At 44.6% G+C, this 19,485-nt stretch overlaps 1 protein-coding gene across 1 annotated transcript; it reads left to right on the top strand.

Annotated features, from left to right (window-relative positions):
• Positions 1 to 995: 995 nt before the first annotated feature.
• Positions 996 to 5,317, top strand: PRR20G (proline rich 20G). Its single transcript, XM_031009775.3, has 3 exons — positions 996 to 1,221; positions 1,728 to 1,786; positions 4,462 to 5,317. Exons 2-3 carry the CDS (start codon positions 1,735 to 1,737, stop codon positions 5,040 to 5,042), a joined length of 633 nt encoding a protein of 210 aa, XP_030865635.2. The 5' UTR covers positions 996 to 1,221; positions 1,728 to 1,734; the 3' UTR covers positions 5,043 to 5,317.
• The last annotated feature ends 14,168 nt before the right edge of the window (positions 5,318 to 19,485 follow it).

The following is a 19,485-nucleotide window of genomic DNA, read 5'->3' as shown; positions in this document are numbered from 1 at the left end:
CCCTCTTCTGTCCTGGAGTGTTTCCTACTCTCTTCCTCCTCCCGTGTGCCCGTGTATGTAACCACAGCAGTAAACGCACGAGGTGTGTGTCTTACACGTATCTCCAGCCCCATCGCCATCTCTCTGAGCTCCAGACCCTTTTTACAAAAGGCCACTTGACATCCTCACTTGGTGCCTCAAAAGCTTCTTCAACCCAACGTGCAGAAGCCAAGCTCCCCATCTTACACTCAGCGCAGGTTCCTGGTCCACCTTCGTCTGAAGGAACGGGAGGCCAAGGCTGCAGGCTCCTTCCCTCCAAGGGCTGTTCACACTCGGCTCACTTTCCCTTGCAGATTTCTCTCCCTCCAGGGGAATGTTCTCCACCTCGGCCGCCCACAGTCCTAGCCTAACACGATCCTAGGGCTGCGTAGCCTCCTTGCCTCTCGGAGTTAACCTGGGCACCCTGAATTCCCTCCTTCACAGCCAGGCTGACCGTTTTTGAAATGTTCACCCGCTCAAGACACCGTTTGGTGGTTTCCCGGAAGAAGACCAGCTCCTGCAGCCCCCGCCCCCACCTCACACACCCGGGGCCTGGGCCTGGTCTCCCCCTCCATTCCCGGAATGGGCTGGGCTCCCTTCCAGTCCGGGCCTCAGCGCCCCTTCTTCACTCCCCTGCCTCCCTTCCTGCCCTTCCCAGCCAGGTTCATGTCGACTAATTTCAAATTCCAAATTCCAGACTTCAGCGCAAATATCCCCCCCTCCATGCTTTCCTTCACCATGCTCAGATCTAATTAAATCAAATCTTCCTATTCGCTACTCTCACGGCACCACACCTCCCTTTTGCTGGCACTTAATTGTAATTATGAATTTTTTTTCCTCAACGATTAGATTGATCAATCAACCATTGACATTTATGAACAGGGGCTTCTCGGTGGGCTTTATTTGACAAGCAAAGGACTGGCCCAATGGCCTTCCAAGCCCAGTCAGGCCTGCCCCAGCTGGCCCCGCCCCTTACCACTCCCATCACGTGATGGCCTCACCGCCTTGTTAGAGGGAGCGCTCGTAACCGCGAGCAGTCAGCTTTCTGCCGGGCTCCGAACTAGGACCGCTGGGTGCTCTCTCCTGCCTGCCTGGTAGGGGGCGCATTTGAGGGCGACGTCGGAGCCATAGCCGTGATCCCGTGGACACCTCCAGCTCCTCAGGCCTCTCCTCATAGAAGACAGCCAGCTGCAGGGAGATCAGGTGTGTGTCTGGGTGTCCCTGAGGGGTGGGTAGAGTTTGCGTGGGTACAGGTGGGGACAGAATCCTCAGTTCTCTAGAAGGCCGAGGCCACATGCCTTGTCACCGCTGTCTTCTTCGCAACTCTGTTCCCCATCCTCCATCTTTTTTCTCTCTTCCGCTAAGGAGGGATCATTCCTCCAGGAGGCCTAAGTCTCCCAGGTACCAGCTTTGCCTGAAGAAACTGGGATAGGTTAATCAAGCTGCCTCTAGGCCAATCCCCGCTTGCTACTGGCTCCACTTGGAAATCCTTTAAAATGTGGAAGTCTCCCCCCACCCCAACTCCCACCTTCACAGGATCCCCTTGGCTGCGCCCCGCGGGCTCAGTGCAAATGCTCTGAGACCCGCGAGCAGCAGTGGCCCTGTAGGATGGGGTGAGGTGGGGTCCACATCGCTGCGTGACGCTTGGGAAATTAGGCTGTGGTTTAATACCCTGACAGACGCGTTTTCCTCCCCACCCACTCCCGCAGATTCCTCATGGAGGAACCAAGGCACTCGAAACGACCTCGCTTCCTGGCCCCAAATCAAGGTACCATCAAACGCCTACCACTCTCTTTTGAATTTTTTCCAGATTTTTACTTTACCTTTGGTATTGACTTATAGAACTTAGATATGCAAATGTGACATGTTATGAAATGCAGCAGCCCATGCTCCTTCTGAATCTCCCACACCTTTGGGACCACCACCTCCATCTGGGTAGCCATTTCTTCTAGCATTTCCTCTCATTCTTTAAATAACATGCGTACCCTACTGCTATTTCTTTTTCCGTTTAGACTTTATTTATGGTCTTCCCGCTAGAGTAGTGGAGTATTTAGCTGTAGTTCACAGATTCCCACCACCACCACCACTCACCCAGCCACACCCATCCCAGGGCCCACACCCTCTGCCCCTCCCCCACCGCCCAGGAGCCAGTAGGACACTAGGATTACTTTGCACCTCTTGCATAACTTGAGTTTTCCAGGACTTGACACTTCTCCTGGGTTATTATGTGTTTACTTATCACGAGTCTATCCCTCAATTCTTCCCCGATTACTTAAATTCAAACTCAATCAAGCGTTCTCTCAGTTTCACTTTCTCATAGCCTGCTCCAGCCGGGACTGGCTGCTCTGAGTCAGCTCCCAGCTGCCACTCCAAGATCTCCCTTCCACATCATCTGGGAAATTCCTTTTTCTCTTTTGAATTTTAACCCATTTCCTTTATCTGGTGTCTTTTTCTTTCTTATTTTACTTTTTCTCTTTGGAAGAGTGAGTCCTTACACTATGTCTCGATCTACATATGATAAGCCAGTACTCTCACCTTGTTCTTTTCTGGAGGTATTGGAATTTGATGGCCATTGCCAAATTATTCTTGAAAACATTTCCCTTCATACACTGTCCTAAATCTTTTAATCTTGTCTAGTTTGATAGGCACATTACAAGAAAGCATGCCTTGAAGGGAAATTATTTAAGATCTTGCTTGTCTGCAAACATCTTCATTCTGATTCCTAAGGGATACTTTGGTTGGATATCAAATTTTGGGTGGGAAATCCATTTCCCTCGAAATTTTGAAGACATTTTCTATAATCGTCTAGATTTAATTGCTGCTTTTGAGGTGTCTGATTTTTGAGACATGTTGAATCCTGACCCTTTCCATATGGCCTTTCTTCCCTTTCTCTTTCTCCCTCTCTGGAAGATTTTAAGATCTTTAGTTGTCACCAGCACTCTGGAATTTTATGGGGATGTGTCTCAGTAACAATACACTTCTAATTTTCTTATATTTTATCTTCCTTCCTTTCCATCATTTTGGAGTTTTGCTCTCTTTCCTGGGAGATCTTCTCAACTTTATCCTCCAAAATTTCCATGGAGATTTTCATTTCTGCTCTCATAATTTTAATTTCAAAAAGCTGTAGTTTTTCTGAATATTCCTTTTCAAAAGTACCCTATAATTGATTCATGGGCATAATTCCTTCTATCTCTCTGGGGATATTAATTATAGATGTTTTTGGAAAGTCTCATCTGTGGCATAAACTGTTTCCTCCAAGTTGGCTTTTCTTGTGTTATTGTTCTATCTCTTGTGTTAGAGCCTTTCCTCTGATGTTTGGTGATATCTGATTGCTGCTTATAGTTTAAAAATGGGACCCAGAAGAAGCTGTTGGGAGCTCCAAGCTCGTGGATGGGGCTTGTTGATTGGGTTCCACGAAATAGATATGGTTGGGCTATGAAACTGGGCAACCTTAGATGTCAGTTTCTTGGGACTTTTTCTTAGGCTACACAGGTTTCCCAGGGAAGAATCTTCAGATGATCTTCAGTGCCTACTCTGTCATTGATAAAATTTCTGTAGACGTTTGTCTAGTTTCAGGCTTCCTGTTCTGTTCCATTGCTCAATCATGTATCTGTGTGAACGCCTCCCCTCCCTGCCAAACTAGCTTATAGCTACCCCAGGCTTTTTTCCTCCTGGAAGCCATGCAACTACCCCCGGCCCCCCTGTCACCTGGAATCCTCTCCCTCCCTGCTATCCCTACTAATCCTCTCCCGCCTTTGCCTTGCTAAATCCCACCCATCCTTGATATCCCTGGCTTAGGTTAACTTCTCCAGTAAGACTTTCTGATCATCTCCTTCCCAATACATGTTAAGATGCTTACTTGCACCTGATAGTAATCTAAACATTTTTCTTGTAGTAACTCAGTTCTTGTAAGGACCCAGGGGTTGGCATGTTATTATACCAATTTATGAAAAGGGCCACTGATGCCCAGATAAGTGAAGCTGCCTGGGAATACAACGCCAGCATTCTGGATATGGAGCCACCTCCCTTATGATACCCTTCACCTCCCAGCTGGTCACTCATTAGCATCATTTATTTTTAGGTGTTCTGTTTGTCTCTCCTACTGAGGTTTAAACACATTGAGGGCAGGCAGTGTGTCATTTTTATTCAAACTCAGCCTCTGTAGGGAACTGTAGACTCATTTACTTATTAGTAAAATGGCAATCATAATATCTGACTGACAAGGTCGTTGCAAGGACTTGAGAGGCTCATGGAAAGTGCTGAGCCCAGGCTAGGCCCTTAGACAGAGTGCTCCTGAGGGCTCACCCTGCAGGCATCTCCTGACCCTCACTCTGTTTGCCCGGGTTCCCCTGGGCCCTCCCTGAACCCCTCTCCTGGTCTCCCTTCCTGAAAGCTTCCTGGGCAGCCCCTACTCCATCTCCTTACACTCTGCTTCTCTTTTAGCTTCAGGTGGGCCTCCTACAGAGCCAGGCTGCTCTCGTGTGGACCGTGAAGACCCTGTAGACCCAGTCCAACCGTCAAAACCCACTGCTTATGTGAAACCCATGAGACGGGAGCCCCCAGCTCGCGCAGAGCCAGCTCCTCCTGCAGGAAGAGGCCAGCGCGGGGGAGGAAGCTGGCGGGCAGGTCGAGGCCGGGGCAGTGGGGCTGGGCTTCTCAGGGCCCTGGGCGAGAGAGTGGGGCCAGGCATGTACCTAGTCCATCTGAATGACCATGGAGAGCCAGGCTACCAGGGGCAACTGGAAGCCAGGCAGACCCCAGCCTTCTCTTTTACTGAAGCAGCTCCTATGCCTGGAATTGTGCAGGAAGGCCCCAGCCCCCATGCAGCCCAGCCTGAGGTGGGGCTTCAGGAGCCACCTCCTGCTCCTGGGCCTGTGGCTGTGGCCAGGCATACCATGTTGGCCCCCTCTCCCTCCCTCAGTTTCAGGCCTCCGGGTGGCTCATCTACTTTGCGCATCGTGCAGACCTCTAATGGCACCATCGTGCAGAGTGTCCCAGTGTTCCCTGCCCACTCTGCATACTAACCTCTGTCACCCGTATTGCTGCCAGCCTTCTTTTCTTCCACCTGGCCTTTCCCCCTATCCCCAAACTAGCCCCATTTCTGCTCCACTCCTCCCTGCCCATCCCAGTCAGAGCCCTTACTTTGTGTTGTCATGAGCCTCCAAGTCCTCCTCCCAGGATCCTGACAGTAGTCCATCTGCTTCCAATGCCCCTCTTGCCTCTGCTTTGTATGTTCTGTCAAAAATACACATGCATGGAGTTCCTCAATGCTTATTCAAATAAACCAGCAGCTCTCTGAGTCCTTTTAATGTGCTTATTTTAAAAGCCAATTAAAGATACTTGGGATGAAAAACAAGGTTGTTGGAATCCAAAGTTAATGTTGATGGTTTGAATCACAGAATAGATAGGACTGAGGAATAAAAACTAGATATTTGGGCAAGAGAGAGATGGACAGTGTGACAGAGCAGTCATCCATGGAGCTCTCATGGGATCCATTCTCCTGAGGATCCACAGATGATCTAATGTGGAGCTCCCCAGGGATCCATCATCCTGGGGATCAGATGTCATGTAACATGGAATTCTCCCAGGATCCACAGGTCATGTAATGTGGAGTTCTTCTGGGATCCATTGTCCTGAGGATCCACAGGCCATGTAATGTGGATCTCTTACAGGATCCATCATCCTGAGGATACACAGGTCATCAGAAATGGAGCTCTCCTGCAATCCATCATCCTGAGGATCTGCATCTCATCTTAGGATTCATCTAACATGAAGCTCCCCTGAGATCCATCATACAGAGGATACTCAGGTCATTTAACATGGAGCTCCCCCTGGATCCATTGTCCTGAGGATCCACAGGCATCTAACGTGGAGCTCTCCCAGGATCTGTCGTCCTGAGGATCCACAGGTCACCCAACATGGAGTTGCCCCCAGGATCCATCATCCTGAGGATGAGAAGTCATCTAATGTGGAACTCCCCTGGGAACCGTCGTCCTGAGTATCTAGAGGTCATCTATCATGGAGCTCCCCTGAGATCCGTTATCTGTGGATCCACACATATGACGTGGAGCTCCCTCACAATCTGTCGTCCTGAGGATCAGAGGTCATCTAACATGGAGCTCCCTCGGGATCCATCATCCTGAGTATCCAGAGGTCATCTAATGTGGAACTCTGCTGGGATTTGTCATCCTGAGGAGACACATGTCATGTGATGTGGAGCTCCCTCACAATCCATCGTCCTGAGGATCAGAGGTCATCTAACTTGGAGCTCTTCTGTGATCAGTTGTCCTGATGATCCAGAGGTCATCTAATGTGGAGCTCCCCCAGGATCCATCATCCTGAGGACCCACAGGATCCATCATCCACAGGATCCAGAGGTCATCTAACATGGAGAGCCTGAACATTTGGATGACAGCAAAATACGAGGAAATTATGGCTATATGAATTCTCCCGATGAAAGAAAGATGTGAATCCTGAGCAGGCTACAAGAATAACACCCTTTGGGAGTATGAAGTATGGTAGAGAGAACATTCCAAAAGCTGCCTGAGAGCTGAGACCTGCATGGAAAGCAGAATTAGGCTTACAGTAGATTTTGCGTGGCAGCATCAATGACTGTGGAAAGCAATGGTGCAACATCCTTAGACCTTCGAGAGGGAAGTAACTCTGAATCTAGAATTCTATGATCAGTCAAATGTTTTGGGAGTGGAGGAGGCAAGAAGTGTCAGCTCAAGGGCAAGGCCACATGAAGAGAGAAAGGGCCTACAGAAAAAGGAGAAAAAGTGAGACTCCTACTCAGACTGGACCTGAAGCCTGAGCTTCCCCTGAGCTTAGAGTACACAACTTATAGTGTGCAAGCTACTAAACCCCTTTTCTGTTCAGGGCGGTTTGAATTCAGCTGTTATGTACAGCGAAAGTATGAATAATGTTTTTCAGCCAGGGAAAAAAACCCAAAAAACCTAGAAGTGGGATGCAAGAAGAATCAGAAAGCAAGGAAATTAGTTAGCTGTATTATTAAGTCTAGATAAGTAAGATTCTGGAAGAAAGATGGGTGATCTAGAATTAAAATTCCAGAAGACTTTGACATAGACATTTGGGGCATGGGGGACTTCAGAAGGAGCTAGACATTATTAAAGTTCTTGTCTAGTTCCTGGAGATGACATACAGGCTGAATATAAGAGAACAACGAAATTCTAGACTCTGACACATTTTTAAGTTGAAGTGTATGTCTCCATTGGGAACCACGACATGAGTTGGAATAGAATGTAAAATTTCGAACAGATTAAGGAAAAGGGGGATCAAAGAAAATTTGATAGTTCAAACAAAAGGCATGGGGGGTTAATATAAACAAAGAGAGTGTGACATACTTATAGTGCTAAATAAGGAATCAGTAATTAGGTGGCTTTGTCTTCAGCTTCCTCCGGGCTTTAACGGGAATATTTTAAACATTTCACCATTAAGCAAGATATTTGCTGTAGGTTTCTCATAGATGTTTGATAAAGTTGAGGTAGTTCTCATCTTTTTAGAGTTTGATAAAAGGTGTATTATGAATTGGATTTTATATTTTATTAAGTAGGCTTTTATTAGCTGATTTTGAGTCACTTGTAAGAGAAAATGTCCAAGTAGCATGAAGAGAATTTTTCCCAACAAAAATTTTTGTCTTGTGTATTCAATCCTCTTAAATAAACCCTTCCCTTTGACTTTTTTTTTTTTACTATAGCTCTTTTACTAAAATTTCACAAATTATGAATATAAAATGTCTTTACCAAAACCAGAAAAAAGAGACAAAAGGTAGAAAAACAATGTCGACTGTCTCTAGTCTTCATTCTTATTGTATCTTTCCCCATAATCACACGAGTCTATATAAGCAAATGTGTACATTAAAAGCATCATTTGTGGTTTGATTTTACAAACACCCAGCATACCATCCACCAGGGGTCATGCCGAAGTGACTACAGGCAGGTAACTCGGGTGTGGCAGATGTGGTGGGGACCAGCGCCTCTCCTGAGCCCATGCCCCCTCCAAAGTGGGCAGAGGTGACTTAGTATTGAAGCACAGCATGAACCCCAGTGAGCACACTGCAGTGGGAGCTGCTTCTTGGGTTGCCACTGGGGTCTGTTATGCATAAGCCTACAAGCACCCTCTCAGACATCCTACGCTATTGTGCCACTATCTCCTTGCTGGGCATCTGTCTGCAAGATGCACAGGCTTTAGGTTGTGCAGGCAAAGGTCTGCTAATAGGCTGCTTCCAGGGTGTTTCTACTGGCAAAATGCTTCACTAAACATTTGTACATGGTGTAAGACAGGGTCTCATCCTGTTGCCCAGGCTGAAATGCAGTGGTGCAATCACTGCTCACCACAGCCTCCACCTCTCGAGCTCAGGTGATCCTTCCACCTCAGCCTCCTCAGTAGCTGGGACCACAGGCATGCACCACTATGCTTGGGTAATTTCTGCATTTTTTGTAGAGACAGGGTTTTGTCATGTTGTGCAGGCTGGTCTTGAACTTTTGAGCTCAAGTGATCCACCCACTTTGGCCTCCCGAAATGTAGTGTGAGCCACTGCACCTGACCTTGTGTTTTTTAACTTTGTAAAATAAATTCTCAAAGTGAGATTCCTGTGCCAACCAGTACGGCCCTATTTTATTTTATTTATTTTTTAATTTAACTTTTAAGTTAAATTAGACCCCAGTGTATGTTGTTCCCCTCTATGTGTCCATGTGTTCTCATCATTTAGCTCCCACTTATAAGTGAGAACATGTGGTATTTGGTTTTCTGTTCCTGTGTTAGTTTGCCAAGGATAATGGCCTCCAGCTCCATCTGTGTCCCTCCAGAGGACATGATCTCATTTTTTTTTTTGTCATGGCTTCATAGTATTCCGTGGTGTCTACCACATTTCCTTCATCCAGTCTATCATTTATGGGCATTTGAGTTGATTCCATGTCTTTGCTATTGTGAATAGTGCTGTAATGAACATATGCATGCATGTGTCTTTATAATAGAACGATTTATATCCCTTTGGGTATATACCAGTAATGGGATTGCTGGGTTGAGCCATATTTTATTTTTATAGATACTAAGAAATTGTATTCAAATTAGGTGGCATCAATGCCAATTCCAACCTGCAGTGATAAGGGCACCTCTTCCCCACACTATCTCCCCAGCAATAAATGTTGGGACTCTATAATTTTTGCCAATCTCTTAGATGAAAGTATATTATCTCATTATCATTCTAACTTGAATTTTCTTGGCTACTAATAAGGTTTAGTATCTTTGTATGCATTTATTGGCCACTTTTGTATCTTTTTCTGTTAGTTGCTAATATATCTTTTTTACACAATTTTTTTGTTGGATTTTATATCTTTTGTGTATCGATTAGTAGGAACTCATGTTAGAAATTCATAAGTGCTACAGGTGTTTTTCCCATTCCAACCTTTCTCTTTTGGCAGGACTTGGGCTGTCTTTGGCCTGCCTGTGTGCCCAGCCTCAGCTCATAGCAGACCTCTTCCTTTGGCCCCGTTCCCTAGGTTGATTTTCTGGCTCCTGGCCTGGGCTCTGCTCCTGCCACCTGAGGGCCAGAGGGCCACATCTGCCACACAGGTGTCCACCTTGCAGTGACAGCAGTGTGGGAAATGATTTTCTAATCATTTCAAGATCACTCTCAGTTGTTTCAGGATTTGATCATAGTTCATGATAAACTTGGCCAATTCACAGGTCACTGCTAGCTCAGTGCTCCCCTACTCCTCTTTCTTTGTGGGGTCACCTACATTCTTGGAGGGACTTGCCAAGATGCAGGCATGAGGAGGCTCTTCTAGTCCTAGGGAGACATCAGCATTCTAGATCCACTGCTGAGAGGTCTTTCTACTTCTATTCATGGCACTCTGGGTCCTCTGATCTTCTTCCAGATGACTCGAGTCTGCCCAGGAGAACTTGGATGACCCCCTGCCCTCAGGTGGGTAGAGACCCCACTGTCTGCCTCAGGGCCCTTTGCCAAGGTGCTCCCCAAAACCCATTTACCTCCACTCTTTACTCAAAGATGGCAGGATTCTAGCTCATGACCCATTGTCCTGCTTTTCTTTGCTTTGTCCTTTCACTCCCACTTCTATCCACTTCTGGCCAGAGGGCAAGTCCCAGGCCCCCCTCCTGCACCAAACACTCCCACTTTCTCCCCGACTGTCTCCCTCCCTCCAGCTCACAGGAGCTCATCTTGTCCTGCAGAGTGGGTAAAGTGCGGCCCAGATAGTCAAAGATCCTTTTATGCCTCTTCTCTGTAGCAAAACCTTCTCCCCAGAATGTGCTTTGAGGCTTTGGATTTGGGTAAGCAAAAACTAGGATTTCAAGACTCATTTTTTTTTTAACTATAGATTTCAATAGTATATTTTGCAAGTTAAAAAAAGCACATATCTCAGCAGCACAGAATCACAAAATCATTTCTATCACTTCTGGATTTAAAATCGTGTCATAATCTTGCACCACTGATGGACTGTGAGTGTAGAATACTATTAATGGGTCTAGGAAGTTGGGAGAATGACTGGGGTAACAAGTGGGATCACATTTAGTGGCTCATGACCGAAAACAAAGATAACACTGGCAGAAACAAAACCTAAGCTTATTTCTCTCTCACATGGAAGAAGTTTGCTGGTTTGAAGTCCAGGTCTTATATGGCAGCTTTGAGGGCTTTCGTCTTGGTGCTCCATTCTACGGTGTGTCTTCTAGTCGCACAATCACCTCATGGTCCAAAATGGCTGCTAGAGTTCCAGACATCATGTCCTAGTTCCAAGAAGCAGGAAGTAGAGGGGAAAAAAACCCCAAAACTAAAAAAGTGCAACCTCTGAGTCATCTTTCTTAGAGCAGCCTCCCTGGAAGTCTAGCAGTAGTACTCTTTCCCTTCGGGCTCAGCAGCCCAAACTGTTACATGGTCATGCCTGGCTGCAAGGGAGGAAGAGAAACAAAATTTTTGAATCATTGCTGTTCCAAATAATATCAGGGTCTGTCTTAAGGAAGAAGTGGAGAATGGATACAATGTAGCAAATAGCAGTCCCCAACATAACAGAGTAAAACAAATTGCAAAGAAAATAAACATCTGTTAATGCTTTAAAAATATTCCACCACAAACCATTTTTGTCAGACATCCAAAACTATTAGTAATATTTTGAATAGAAGTGGGTTTGTCGAACATTTAATTTAAGTAAAAAATATTTTTACAATGTTGAGTCTTTTTATCCAAAGCTAAGGTATCCAAAATGCATGTCTCTGTTTACTCACTTGTGGAGAAAGGAGGGGCTGACTATTTTGGGGAGAGGGTTAGCTCCTCAACAACCTTCTCAGTTTTATTGGAATTGGGCACATTGCTATGAGTCTGTTTGGCTTTCTGTTTATTTCTGAGTCAAGTCTGTTCCCAACACAGCTTCCAGGCTGCTCCCCCTCCACCATCTTGTTGAGTGGCTCTCAATTCTGCATATCCATGGGAATCAGCTGGGGAGCTGAGAGGTGGATAATGGCCAAACCATTTCAAACCACCTCAGAGGGGTGGATTTCACCAGCTTAGGGTGTGGCCTAGGCAACAGGGTATTCAAAACCTCTCTAGATGACTTGTATGGGTGGGCAACTTTTGCTATTCCCTAGTTCCCTGGGATTGTCCCTTGCAGTCTATCCTGAGATGGCTGCTAGGAGGGCTGAATGAATCCTACAATGTTGGCAAAGGTCCGGACTACCTTGCAAGGCAAAGAGAGCATGCACACGTGAAATCCTAGACCATTTGCCTTCACTTTTACATAAAAGATCCAGCTGCAGAATGGTACCGAAATTAATGCTTCCATCCAGAGCTCACACTTCTCCTCCCTGAAGAACAAAATTTGGCCAAACCCTGAGCTGATGAAATCAGGAATATGTGCAAAAGGAGTATGGGGTGCTTTTTCTTCAGAGTCTGAGGGTCTAAGTAGTCCCAGTGATTCAGGATACATTCTAGAGGAATGCAGGCTGAAGATGGTTGGTTACCCACCTGGAAGAGAGGACAGAGGAGGGAAAAGGTTTTTTCCTCTTTCTCTACAGTCTGTGGGTCAACAGAGTCCCAGTGATTCAGAATACACTCAAGGGGAGTGCAGGCTGAAGATGTTTGGTTACCCATCTGAAATGAGGGAAAAAGGCATTCCTTTGTTCCTTTCTCCTTCCAGTGAATACCCAGGGTATGTGAGGGAGAGAAAAAAAGGTGTCCCATTTCTTTCTTCTGACCTTATATCCCTGAGTTCCAGTGACCTGTGCAGGTGCTGACTGTGGGTGCAAGTGCAACCTTCACACATGAAGGCAGGGGAGGCATAGCAGGAATATTCACACTCACTGTGTGGTGCCTAAGCCTCCCGCTGTCAGTAACCTTTGAGTTCCCTAGACCTTATCTGTGCCATGGATGTGAGCATGACCTCCATCCATGAAGCAGAAGGGCCCTAATCAGCAGGAATTAGTCATACTCACCTGTGCTGTGCCCTAGACTTCTGCTGTATTATGCTTTTGAATCCCTCAGATCTAGTTTTCCTTTCTAGGGCCTCAAACCAAAACTTGGGAAAAAGATGCCTCAGGAAGGTGTATGGATCCATTAAATTAGTCTCAGTTGGCCCTCACCAAATTGCAGCCAGCAACCAGCAAGGCAACTCCTCCATTGCTTCCCTGTCATAAACAGGTGAAGCTATGGGACCAGGTCCTCCTCAAACGAGGGAGAGAAAGGGAGTCCTGGAAATTGGAGACCTGGTCTCATGAGATGCCTCCCAAAATTACAACTTAAGTGTAGGGGAGGGGAAGGTGCCTGGGGAAAAAGCCTCTTGTCCTATGCATATGGGTTCCTTCAGTAGGGGAAAGAAAACTCTCAATTGTTATATTCTTCTTGCTTCCAAGAATGGACAGGCACCACATTGTTCTCATTTACCCTCCTGATGACTAAGCCAAATGCTCATTCTACCCAGCAATATTTCTGTGGCTTACAACAACATTCTTAACATTTAACTGGAGAAGAGACAGGAACCATGACAGCTGGAAAGAAAGAGAGAGAGAGAAAGAGAAAGGAAGGCAGGCACCAAAGGTCCTTTTGCTGACACCCTAACAGGCGGTTGGGGACTGGAGTTAGCCCAGGGGCTTTCAGATAACACCAAGGTGTAGCCTCAGCCAGATACCTTCAATTGCCCTAGGACCTCCTTCTGGTCCCACGGGACAGCCAGACCTCCACGAAGGGAAATTGGTTTGGAACAAAGCCAACATTCCCAACACCTGAGGGTGATGGTGTCCTTTCCAGCAAGTCTGCCCTCTGTGTCATAAGTTTGCCAGCCGAGCTAGTCACTTTTAACTGGCTGACAGATGCTCAGTATTTTTCTTTCATTTTAACTATTGTGGAGTTAAGGACTCTGAAAAAAAGGACAAAAAGCAGATCCACTTTTACTCACCCTTCCACAGATCCCCCATGAGCCCCCAAAATATTATGGGATCTTTTGTGTGTCACTTTTCTGACTAGAAACCTCTGTGGCTGGTGGCACCTTTGCCTGAGTTCTTGCCCTGCATCCAGGAAGAATGAGGTATGCAGACAAGTGGAGGGTGAGCAAGATAAAAAGGAGCCTTACTGAGTATAGAACAGCTCAGAGGAGACCAACAGTGAGTAGCTCCTCTCTGTAGGCAGGTTGTCCCATCCAGTATTCAGCTCTCAGCAGAGAGGAGGCCTGGAGTGGGTGGAGTGGGTGGCTCCTCTCTGCTGGCGGGTCACTTCAATGAGTGTTCAGCTCTCAGCATAGAGGAGACCCTAGAGAGCGTGGCTCCTCTCTGCAACTGGTTGTCCCCATCTCTGCTGCTCTCATCAGAAAGGAAGCCTTGAAGAGTGAGGCTCTTCTCTGCAGCAGGTCATCCCAGTGTCTGCTGCTCCCAGCAGAGAAGAGGCCCTGGAGAGGGTAGCTTCTCTCTGCAGCTGGTAGTCCCGATGTCTGCGCAGGTCTCTGAAGCTCTCAGCAGAGAGGGTAGTTCCTCTCTGCAGCTGGTTGTCCAGTTGTCTGCTCAGCTCTGGCTGAACCAAAGGCTTTCATGGGCTTCAGAGGGGAGGAAGTGCATGTGGATTGGTCCATGGGCGGCTATGTGCTGCCTGGAAAAGGCAGCACAATTTCCCACTCTGGTTGGGCCTCACCAGGGACTGTCCTCTTCCACTCAGGAATCTGCTTGCCTACTGCGGCCCTTCATGGCACCCATGCCTGGCCCTGACTTTGCTCTGAGATTGGAGCAGGCACTGACAGCAGAGAGAAGCCAGCAGGAGCAGGCATTTCTGAGCCTGCCAGGGCAGGGGGCCTTCCAAGAGTTCAGGGATGCCTGAATCGGCAGCTGTGGTTTGTGCAGATGCAGTTTAACATAGGGAGTGGTGTTGTGGGGGGGGGGAGCACAAGGCTTCTGCCTGCGCTGTGGAGCAGGAAGCCCAGATCTACAGCCACAGTTTGGGTGGCTGCAGCTGCGCCCAGGAGGGCAGGGCTCCTGCCTGATCCCAGCCCCCAAGAGCACAGGGAGGCTCAAATCTGCAGCCACCCAAGTTGTGTGCAGCCCTGCCTGGGAGGGTGGGGCTCCTGCCTGTTCCATGGAGTGGAAGGCCTGGGTCTGCAGCCACAGGTTGGGCAGCTGCAGCAGCACCCAGGGAACTCCTGCCCCAACTCAGAAGGGGTGGAGCTCCCACTTGTCTCTGGCTCTTGCCCGCTCCATGGAGCGTGCATCCCCTGCCATGCCTCAGTGCTGCAGTTGGCATGATGGCAGTGGCAGGCTGTCTGGAGCAGCCTGCTGCTGCCATCACTTTGGTACCTTGCTTTATTTTGGTCAACATTATATCTTTGATATTATTTCATGCTGAAAAATTCCATTTTATGAATTGAAGAAAGTGTAAGTATTCCAGCCTTACCAACAGCAACATTTTTCCTTCTTTAAATTTTAGTCCCAAACAATGTGGCAACAAACACCCTCCCACATGTCTTCCGGGTGCACATGAATGGGAATCTCTCTAGAGTGGGTACCTAGAAGTTGAGTTTCTAGATAGTAACACAAGTGCCTCTTCAACTTTTCTAAGTACCTCCCAACTGCCCTTCCAGGCGGGCCATGCCCACTGACCCCCAGCCAGCAGCAGTTTACACATCCCCTGTCCTTTGTCAATGCTTGGTACAGCTATACTTCTAAATTTATACATGATTTTGCATTTCCCTGATGAGCAGTGATATTGAGCAACTCATCTAATGATCCTTGTCCATTCTTGTTCTTTCTGGAATTCCCCCCTCATGCTTAGTCCACCACATCACTAACTTTAAAATGGCAATAATAACATCATTTCCCCAGCAAGTGCTATTAATTAAATAAGACCATGAAGTGAAGTGTTTGGAATGAGTCTGTGCCCCCTTGTTGTGGGTGCTAAGTACTCTATACATTTGTACTGTGATGCACATATGCATACATTATATCAAGGTTTTACTTGCAGCATTTATGTGTTCTATATCCTTAATTAACTTCTTGTTATTTTTCTTATTTATCAATTTCTGAGAGACAAATACTATAATCTCCCACTATGAGTAGGAATTTGTTCATTTTTCCTTATTTTTTTTGTTCCAATTTTTGCTTTTTAGTAATTTAAAGGCTAATTGTTGAGGCACACGAGTTCAATTTTTTATATCTTTCTGGTAAATTCCTAGTGAAGTTTTCCTGTTATCTTTATATACTCACTATCTTTTTTTCCAACAGTACTTTTTAAAAACTTATATGCTTAAATACTTTTTAAAGTTTACAATAGATTTATATTAACATAGCTATAGTTATGTTCAAAATTTATTAGCAATTACTTAATTTATTTTTTCCATCCTTTCATTACCAAAGTTTGGACTAATTTGTTGTGAGTGTGGTTCCTATAATTAGCACACTTAAAAATTTAGCTTTATCTCACCTGAGGGTTTGTCTTTAATTTGAGGGTTTAGTACTCGCATTTACTTCTGTCATCTCCTTTGGGGGCATTTATCATGGTTTTCCTTTGTGCCTCTCCCACTATCTTTCCTACCTTCCACTGGTATGATTGAATCTTTTTTCTTTCTCCATTTCACCTTTTCTGGTTTCAGAGTTCTCCAGTGTATTAGGCTGAGCCATATGAAATTGCCATTATGTTGGTCAAAATTAGTCAGATATCAGCAATTTCATATGGTTCAATCCAACACCTCTATCCTTTTAATGATTACTCTTATTTTTTAACATACATACTTGACTCAATGAAGTCAACAGTTAGTGAAGCTCTACCTTCTCTTGAATGCTATAAAGACCTTAGAATATGTTTACTCTGATAATCTTTTCCATTTTACATGGTATTATGATGTAATATTTTAGTTTCATTTCATCATCACCAACATAATCCTTATTAATACTGTTGATATTTACTGTCAATACTTATTTCACTATACATCTGTGTTCTACCAATTCATTTGCTGTCTTTTCATGCATTACTCTTTTGTTTGGAGCTCAATTTCTCCCTTCCTGAAGTACACTCTAGAGATTTTTAGCAAAGAACTTTTAGCGATAAACTCTTTCAGCCTGTCTGAAAATGTCTTTGTTTCACTGTCATTCTTGAATAATTATTTGGCTGGATATAAAATTCTAGTTTGGCGTCTATTTTCTTTCAGTACTTTGAAGATATTTTTCTGTTGTTTTAGGCCACAGTTGCTGCTGTTCAGAAACTTCTTGATAGTTCAAGCTTTGTTCTTTGGAGGCAAACTTTTGTCCCTCTCTGGGTTCTTTTATAATTTCTTTTTGTCTTTAGTGTTCTGAAGTTTCTCTATGAGAAGTTCATATGTAGAAGACAGTCTTCAGTGAGAAACTGAAACCCTGGGCCTCACCTCCTGAGGACCTGGAGTCTGGCTTTTAACTTTGCCTCTTGATGTGGGGACCATAGGCCAAGAAGCTGACACAGGGTGGGTTCCTGGAACACCCACCCTCAGCACTTAGTATAAACCCAAAGAAAGCCACAATGCAAGGGTGCTTTAACAACCTAGCCACCATAAAATTCCCACAGTAAATACAAAGCTTGCTCAGAATCAGCCAGACATGCACACACATGGACACCCATAAAGAAACTATCCCATCAGGATTGACATTTTACTGGTTCAGGAAAGATTTGTTTCCTGAAAAGTTTAGTTAATTAAACAATCTGAGAGAAATTATTAAACAAGAATATTCAAAATGATTAAAGGAATGAAAGAAGGCTTATAAATTAGAAATAAAAACTAAATGACACCCTGTAACAGCCAATTTAGAAAAGAACAAAACATATTACAGTGGAGCCCTTTACCCACAGGGATGCGTTCCAAGACCTTCACTGGATACCTGAAACTGTGGACAGGACAAAGCCTGTCTACAATGTGATTTTTCCTGTTCATGCATACCTATGGTAAACTTTAATTTATAAATTAAGCACAGTGAGAAATTGGGGACAATAACTCTTAATAAAATAGAACCCAACCTCCTAAGTGCTGCTTAGTACTTCTTTTTGTTCACACTTAATCTTTAATGCTTATTGCTTATGGCATAAACTGTATGCTCCAAGTATTTCAGGGCTCTGGCTTTATTTTGTGGCGGGGTCAGGGAGTGCCAAACTGCTTTATTGGAGGAATGGAATACAAATGTAAGAGGAAAAATATAAATGGATGTTTTTGTGCAGGGTAAAAATCATATAAAGTTCTGGTTACCTAGTGCTGTGCAACAACTGCCCCAAAACTTAGTGTCTCAGAAGCACTGCTCTATTCCACTCATAGTTCTGTAGGGAAGGAACTGAGGGAAGGCTCTGCTGGGCAGTTCATCTCTGCTCACACAGCACCAGCTGGGTGGCTAGGACTGCTGATCCATCGCCAAGGCAGCTTCTCACTCGTGTGCTTTTAAGATTCATTGATTACAGGTGTAGCTATAGGTCATTAATTTTCATTGCTATATAATATCCAATATCTGAATACACCTCAATTTGCTTGTCTATTCTCCTATAGATGGGCTTGGGTTGTTTCCAGTTTCTTTTCCATTATGAACAGTGCTGCCACAATCGTTTTGGTAGATAACTTCTGGTGGACTTGTGCACATTTTTTTCTTGGGTATATATCAAGGAGTAAAACTGCTGGGTTGCAGTGCTTGCAAATGCTGAAATGTATGAGATTACACTGAAGTGATGATCCCAAATTACATTCCTGTTGGCCATGTTTGAGAGATCCTGTTGATACATATTCTCTTAAACACTCAGTGTCATCAAACGTCTTTGGTTTTGCCAGTAAAATGGAATCCTGGGGTTTGTACCTACATATATGAATCACTGGTAGCACTTGGGATCTGCAGACGTTGTCTGTTCTGTGCAGCAGCTGTTTTAATTTTTGCCCATTGAGTTTTTTCCTTCTTGTTCTTACTGACTTGAGATGTTTTCTGTTTCATCTTGATACAGATTCTTTGTCAGAAATATGTTTTTTAAGCATATTTTCACACCTTGACTTACCTTTTTACTTGATCTTAATTGTCTTTCTATTTACGGAAGTTCTTAATCACAATGTTTTCAAATACATCAGTCTTTTTCTTTTATGTTAGCACTTTTTGTACTTTAAGAAATCATTTCCTATCTTGAGATCGAAATTCTTACCTATATTTTCTTCTAAAGATTTTTAAATTTTGCTTTTGACATTTGCTTTGACATAGTTCTTAATCTATCTGGTGTGGATTCTAGTGTGCAGGTATAGTGTGAGGTGGAAACATAATTTAATTTTTTTCATATGGGTAGCCAATTATTCCAGGTGTATTTATTGAAAAGTCACTTCTTTCTCCACTGGTTTGCCATTCAATTTGACAACCTATGTCATACATAGGTGCATGGATCTGCTTGGGGATGCTCTGTTTGTTCCATTGGCCAATTTGTTTACTCCCGCGCTAATACTACACAGTATTCTTTACTAAAACTATAATAAATCAAACCTGGCAGAGTAGCCTGCCTTTCTTCTTTAGAATTGTCTTAGATATTCTTGGCCTTTTGTTCTTTGATTTTAATTTCAATAGCAAACTGTCAAGTTCTGTAAAAGATTCTGTTTTTATTGGAGTGGTGTTAAACCATTACATAAATTTGAGGAGATTATAATAACAAGTCTTCCAATTGATAAACATGGGCTATCTCTTCATTTATCTAGGTTTGTAAAAATAAATGGGGCATAGTTAAGTGGGACATGATAGATGCGTCAGGGAAATTTTACAAATTCCTTTTTACAGTCCTTTACAACTTTTGTTAGACTTATTTCCAGTTACATTTGTAATTTTTGTTGCTACAAAATGGTACAACATTTGTCAGTGTCTTGATGCTGTACAGAAATGCAACTGACTTTTGCATATGGATCTTATATTCAGCTACATGTCTAAGCTCTCCTAATATTGCTAGTACTTTGTGTCCAAATTGTTTTTGATTTTCTAAAAATAAAATCATAA

The sequence above is a fragment of the Gorilla gorilla genome, chromosome 2, assembly GCF_029281585.2.
Source record: "Gorilla gorilla gorilla isolate KB3781 chromosome 2, NHGRI_mGorGor1-v2.1_pri, whole genome shotgun sequence".
NCBI lineage: Eukaryota > Metazoa > Chordata > Mammalia > Primates > Hominidae > Gorilla > Gorilla gorilla.
The sequence above is the reverse complement of the archived record's forward strand: the minus strand, read 5'-3'. Positions and strand labels throughout refer to the sequence as shown.

Coding starts and splice junctions, on each gene's coding strand:
- PRR20G (XM_031009775.3), top strand. CDS start 1,735: ATGGAGGAACCAAGGCACTCGAAACGACCTCGCTTCCTGGCCCCAAAT. Junction 1,787..4,461: donor CTTCCTGGCCCCAAATCAAG/GTACCATCAAAC, acceptor CTTCTCTTTTAG/CTTCAGGTGGGCCTCCTACA.